This window comes from Scomber scombrus, chromosome 2 (assembly GCF_963691925.1).
Source record: "Scomber scombrus chromosome 2, fScoSco1.1, whole genome shotgun sequence".
NCBI lineage: Eukaryota > Metazoa > Chordata > Actinopteri > Scombriformes > Scombridae > Scomber > Scomber scombrus.
Genome location: NC_084971.1, coordinates 36,935,430 through 36,942,342, shown reverse-complemented (window position 1 = coordinate 36,942,342; position 6,913 = coordinate 36,935,430). Strand labels below are relative to the sequence as shown.

The 6,913-nt window shown below is 44.5% G+C and overlaps 1 protein-coding gene across 1 annotated transcript in view; it reads right to left on the bottom strand.

The window, feature by feature from the left end:
- Window positions 1-1,466: 1,466 nt before the first annotated feature.
- Window positions 1,467-6,913, bottom strand: part of LOC133987562 (reticulon-3-B-like) — an 8,522-nt gene continuing 3,075 nt past the window's right edge. Inside the window, exons 4-10 of the mRNA XM_062426967.1 lie at window positions 5,972-6,122; window positions 5,646-5,702; window positions 4,745-4,883; window positions 2,003-2,072; window positions 1,854-1,900; window positions 1,664-1,722; window positions 1,467-1,515 (exon numbers count right to left, since the gene is read on the bottom strand). Of these exons, the coding sequence (XP_062282951.1) occupies window positions 1,467-1,515; window positions 1,664-1,722; window positions 1,854-1,900; window positions 2,003-2,072; window positions 4,745-4,883; window positions 5,646-5,702; window positions 5,972-6,122 (572 nt within the window). The remainder of the gene's footprint in view (window positions 1,516-1,663; window positions 1,723-1,853; window positions 1,901-2,002; window positions 2,073-4,744; window positions 4,884-5,645; window positions 5,703-5,971; window positions 6,123-6,913) is intronic.

Below are 6,913 nucleotides of genomic sequence, written 5' to 3'. Positions count from 1 at the left end.
ACCTCTAACTGTACTATAGTAAAGTACTAGTACCTCAAACTGTACTACAGTAAAGTACTAGTACCTCAAACTGTACTACAGTAAAGTACTAGTACCTCTAACTGTACTACAGTAAAGTACTAGTACCTCTAACTGTACTACAGTAAAGTACAAGTACCTTTAACTGTACTACAGTAAAGTACAAGTACCTCTAACTGTACTACAGTATAGTACTAGTACCTCTAACTGTACTACAGTACAGTACTAGTACCTCTAACTGTACTACAGTAAAGTACTAGTACCTCAAACTGTACTACAGTAAAGTACAAGTACCTTTAACTGTACTACAGTAACGTACAAGTACCTCAAACTGTACTACAGTAACGTACAAGTACCTCAAACTGTACTACAGTAAAGTACTAGTACCTCAAACTGTACTACAGTAAAGTACTAGTACCTCTAACTGTACTACAGTAAAGTACTAGTACCTCTAACTGTACTACAGTAAAGTACTAGTACCTCTAACTGTACTACAGTAAAGTACTAGTACCTCTAACTGTACTACAGTAAAGTACTAGTACCTCTAACTGTACTACAGTAAAGTACTAGTACCTCAAACTGTACTACAGTAAAGTACTAGTACCTCAAACTGTACTACAGTAAAGTACAAGTACCTCTAACTGTACTACAGTAAAGTACTAGTACCTCTAACTGTACTACAGTAAAGTACTAGTACCTCTAACTGTACTACAGTAAAGTACAAGTACCTTTAACTGTACTACAGTAAAGTACTAGTACCTCAAACTGTACTACAGTAAAGTACAAGTACCTTTAACTGTACTACAGTAAAGTACAAGTACCTCTAACTGTACTACAGTAAAGTACTAGTACCTCAAACTGTACTACAGTAAAGTACTAGTACCTCAAACTGTACTACAGTAAAGTACAAGTACCTTTAACTGTACTACAGTAGAGTACTAGTACCTCTAACTGTACTACAGTAGAGTACTAGTACCTCTAACTGTACTACAGTAAAGTACTAGTACCTCTAACTGTACTACAGTAAAGTACTAGTACCTCTAACTGTACTACAGTAAAGTACTAGTACCTCTAACTGTACTACAGTAAAGTACAAGTACCTCAAACTGTACTACAGTAGAGTACTAGTACCTCTAACTGTACTACAGTAAAGTACTAGTACCTCTAACTGTACTACAGTAAAGTACTAGTACCTCTAACTGTACTACAGTAGAGTACTAGTACCTCTAACAGTACTACAGTAAAGTACTAGTACCTCTAACTGTACTACAGTAGAGTACTAGTACCTCTAACAGTACTACAGTAAAGTACTAGTACGTGTTACTGAGAGAAAAGACGAGTCGCTGCTGTTTTGTTTTTATCAGATTTTATTAAATGATTGACAGGTGAGTCACAGACTAACGGACCAATCAGAGGAGAGGTGGGAGGGGCCACAGCGTGCTGGAAGGTCACTCAGCTTTGGCTCTTTTCACCGCTCCTGGTAACCTGTCATGTAGCCTACACACACACACACACACACACACACACACACACACACACACACACACACACACACACACACACACACACACACACACAGAATGAGCCTTTAAAGACTCTCATTGATTTTAACTTAAAGTTCTTTTAACTCTTGACATGAACTCACTTCTGCAGCGTTTCCTCCACTCTGGACCGAATCTTCTCGATGTGTTGATCAATCTGTTCCTGAACACACACACACACACACACACACACACACACACACACACACACACACACACACACACACACACACACACACACAGTCAGACGTTTGTTTGTGATATTTTGTCCACCTGATGGAGGTGAATCATTACCTTTCTCTTCTGGTAGATGAGCGGTGTGGTGAAGAAGATGATGTCAGCTGCAGAGAGAGAGAGAGAGAGAGAGAGATAGGGTACTGTTTACTGTTTACTGCTGATCAATCACTTTAATCAATCAATCAATCAATAAGAAGAAGGCTCACCGAGGATGAGGATGGTGATGCCATTAAAGATGGCTCCAACATACGTCATCACCCACATGGCAGCAGCCAGCTGCAACAGACAAGCAAGCTAAATCACTAACAGCAGCAACCTCCCGCATACCCCTCCATGCCCCCCATACCCCTCCATGCCCCCCATACCCCTCCATGCCCCCCTTACCCCTCCCATGCCCCCCATACCCCCCATACCCCCCATGCCCCCCCAATACCCCCCATGTCCCCCCCATGCTCCCCAATACCCCCCTATGCTCCCCATACCCCTCCATGCCCCCCTTACCCCTCCCATGCCCCCCATACCCCCCCATACCCCCCATGCCCCCCCAATACCCCCCATGTCCCCCCCATGCTCCCCAATACCCCCCTATGCTCCCCCATGCTCCCCCATACCCCCCCATGTCCCTCCCATGCCCCCCCCCCCCCCCCCCCACACACACACACACACACACAGCAGGTAAATGCTAAACAGACTGTACTTGGACCAATCATAGCGCTGTTCCTTAACATGTGACATTGACACACAGCTGGTGATCAGGAGCAGTTCAGGGTTCACATGAGGAGGACGAGCCGGGAATCGAACCCGCTTTACCTCCTGATCCACATCAGTACCATATCTGACCTCCAGAGAGTCCACCAGACCCTCCACCAGCAGCAGCCTCCTGGTCTGGCTCTGGTTCTACACTATAACTCAGGTTCTACACTATAACTCAGGTTCTACAGTCTGACTCAGGTTCTACAGTCTGACTCAGGTTCTACACTATAACTCAGGTTCTACACTATAACTCAGGTTCTACAGTCTGACTAAGGTTCTACAGTATAACTCAGGTTCTACACTATAACTCAGGTTCTACAGTATAATTCAGGTTCTACAGTCTGACTCAGGTTCTACACTATAACTCAGGTTCTACAGTCTGACTCAGGTTCTACAGTCTGACTAAGGTTCTACAGTATAACTCAGGTTCTACACTATAACTCAGGTTCTACAGTATAATTCAGGTTCTACAGTCTGACTCAGGTTCTACACTATAACTCAGGTTCTACACTATAACTCAGGTTCTACAATCTGACTCAGGTTCTACAGTATAACTCAGGTTCTACAGTATGACTCAGGTTCTACAGTATGACTCAGGTTCTACATTATAACTCAGGTTCTACACTATAACTCAGGTTCTACAGTATAACTCAGGTTCTACAGTATAACTCAGGTTCTACAGTCTGACTCAGGTTCTACAGTATAACTCAGGTTCTACAGTATAACTCAGGTTCTACAGTCTGACTCAGGTTCTACAGTAAAACTCAGGTTCTACAGTATAACTCAGGTTCTACAGTCTGACTCAGGTTCTACAGTCTGACTCAGGTTCTACAGTATGACTCGGGTTCTACAGTCTGACTCAGGTTCTACAGTCTGACTCAGGTTCTACACTATAACTCAGGTTCTACAGTATAACTCAGGTTCTACAGTCTGACTCAGGTTCTACAGTATGACTCAGGTTCTACAGTCTGACTCAGGTTCTACACTATAACTCAGGTTCTACACTATAACTCATGTTCTACAGTATGACTCAGGTTCTAAAGTCTGACTCAGGTTCTACAATCTGACTCAGGTTCTACAGTCTGACTCAGGTTCTACACTATAACTCAGGTTCTACACTATAACTCAGGTTCTACAATCTGACTCAGGTTCTACAGTCTGACTCAGGTTCTACAGTATGACTCAGGTTCTACATTATAACTCAGGTTCTACACTATATCTCAGGTTCTACAGTATAACTCAGGTTCTACAGTATAACTCAGGTTCTACACTATATCTCAGGTTCTACAGTATAACTCAGGTTCTACAGTATAACTCAGGTTCTACAGTATAACTCAGGTTCTCTTCTATAACTCAGGTTCTACACTATAACTCAGGTTCTACAGTATGACTCAGGTTCTACAGTATGACTCAGGTTCTCTTCTATAACTCAGGTTCTACAGTATGACTCAGGTTCTACAGTATGACTCAGGTTCTACACTATAACTCAGGTTCTCTTCTATAACTCAGGTTCTACACTATATCTCAGGTTCTCTTCTATAACTCAGGTTCTACACTATAACTCAGGTTCTACAGTATGACTCAGGTTCTACAGAATATCTCAGGTTCTACAGTATGACTCAGGTTCTCTTCTATAACTCAGGTTCTACAGTATGACTCAGGTTCTACAGTATGACTCAGGTTCTCTTCTATAACTCAGGTTCTACAGTGTGACTCAGGTTCTACAGTATAACTCAGGTTCTACAGAATATCTCAGGTTCTACAGTATGACTCAGGTTCTCTTCTATAACTCAGGTTCTACAGTATGACTCAGGTTCTACAGTATATCTCAGATTCTCTTCTATAACTCAGGTTCTACACTATAACTCAGGTTCTACAGTATGTCTCAGGTTCTACAGTATGACTCAGGTTCTCTTCTATGACTCAGGTTCTACAGTATGACTCAGGTTCTACAGTATGACTCAGGTTCTCTTCTATAACTCAGGTTATACAGTATGACTCAGGTTCTACAGTATGACTCAGGTTCTCTTCTATAACTCAGGTTCTACAGTCTGACTCAGGTTCTACAGTATGACTCAGGTTCTACAGTATGACTCAGGTTCTACAGTATGACTCAGGTTCTCTTCTATAACTCAGGTTCTACAGTATGACTCAGGTTCTACAGTATATCTCAGGTTCTCTTCTATAACTCAGACCTTCAGAGAGTCCACCAGGTCCTCCACCAGCAGCAGCCTCCTGGTCTGACTGCTCAACCAGTTCACATGAACCAGACTCTGATCCGCCAGCATCCGGACCGTCTCCGGGGACAGAGAGATGTCCCGGTCCAACAGAGACCTGGCAGGAGAACAGGAGATGGTTCTATGACTCAGGTTCTACAGTATAACTCGGGTTCTACAGTAGGACTCGGGTTCTACAGTATGACTCAGGTTCTACTGTATGACTCAGGTTCTACTGTATGACTCAGGTTCTACAGTATGACTCAGGTTCTACTGTATGACTCAGGTTCTACTGTATGACTCAGGTTGTACTGTATGACTCAGGTTCTGTTCTATATCTAAAGTTCTACACTATAACTCAGGTTTTAATGTATGACTCAGGTTCTGTTCTATATCTAAAGTTCTACACTATAACTCAGGTTCTACTGTATGACTCAGTTTGTGTTCTATAACTCAGGTTTTAATGTATGACTCGGGTTCTACAGTATGACTCAGGTTCTACTGTATGACTCAGGTTCTACTGTATGACTCAGGTTCTGTTCTATATCTAAAGTTCTACACTATAACTCAGGTTTTAATGTATGACTCAGGTTCTACTGTATGACTCAGGTTCTAATGTATGACTCAGTTTGTGTTCTATAACTCAGGTTTTACAGTGTAACTCTGGTTCTGTGTGGTTCTACTCTATATTTCAGGTTCTGTGTGGTTCTGTGTGGCTCTGTGTGGTTCTACTCTATATTTCAGGTTCTGTGTGGTTCTGTGTGGTTCTGTGTGGTTCTACTCTATATTTCAGGTTCTGTGTGTTTCTGTGTGGGTCTGTGTGGTTATACTCTATATTTCAGGTTCTGTGTGGTTCTGTGTGGTTCTGTGTGGTTCTTACTTGAACGGATGGCCTTCATCAGACTTCTGGACGGCCTGGATCACAGATTTATAAACCCTGCAGACAGGAAGCAGATCATTGTTAGGATGACATCATTTCACCCCCCCCCCCCACATGAAGGTGATGGTGATGCAGAGGCAACCCCCCCCCCCACCTGAAGGTGATGGTGATGCAGAGCGAGCCCCCCCCCCCCCCACCTGAAGGTGATGGTGATGCAGAGCGAGCCCCCCCCCCCCTCCCACCTGAAGGTGATGGTGATGCAGAGGCAGCCCCCCCCCCACCCCCACATGAAGGTGATGGTGATGCAGAGGCAGCCCCCCCCCCACCTGAATGTGATGGTGATGCAGAGGCAGGCCAGCAGCAGGTAGGACACCACACTGATGACGGACAGCGTTGCCACGGAGACCAGAACCAGCAGCGATAGGCCGAAAGCCGCGGCAGATTTCTTTGGTTGTTTCCAGTGAACGAGCTGAACAGCTGAAAAGAGACAGAGGGGCACGTTCATACTGACCCCCCGATACCCTCAACCCCCCCACAGTATAACCCCCCCACAGTATAACCCTCCCACATTATAACCCCCCCCACAGTATAACCCCCCCATAGTATAACCCCCCCACAGTATAACCCCCCCCACAGTATGACTCCTCTACAGTATAACCCCCCCACAGTATAACCCCCCCACAGTATAACCCTCCCACATTATAACCCCCCCCACATTATAACCCCCCCACAGTATAACCCTCCACATTATAACCCCCCCCACAGTATAACCCCCCCATAGTATAACCCCCCCACAGTATAACCCCCCCCACAGTATGACTCCTCTACAGTATAACCCCCCCACAGTATAACCCCCCCCACATTATAACCCCCCCACAGTATAACCCCCCCATAGTATAACCCCGCCCCTCCCCCCACAGTATGACTCCTCCTCTACAGTATGACCCCCCCCCCTACACACTTTACTCAGAGTAATTTAACTGCTTCAGACTGTAGCTCTTCTTTCTGTGGAAGCTCAACAGTGAGACAACATGAGAAGTTATAAACATGATAAAATAAGACGTTAGATTCCAGCAGCAGTCAGCTGACAGTCATTACTAACTTCTCATGTGTTGTTTACTTTCTCTCTGCAGCAGATAATCTGTTCACACATCAGCCGTCATGTGTGTGTGATTAACAGGCTGAGCTGCACCCTGAGGCCGCCGTAACCACACACACACTTAACCACACACACACACACACACACTTAACCACACACACACTTAACC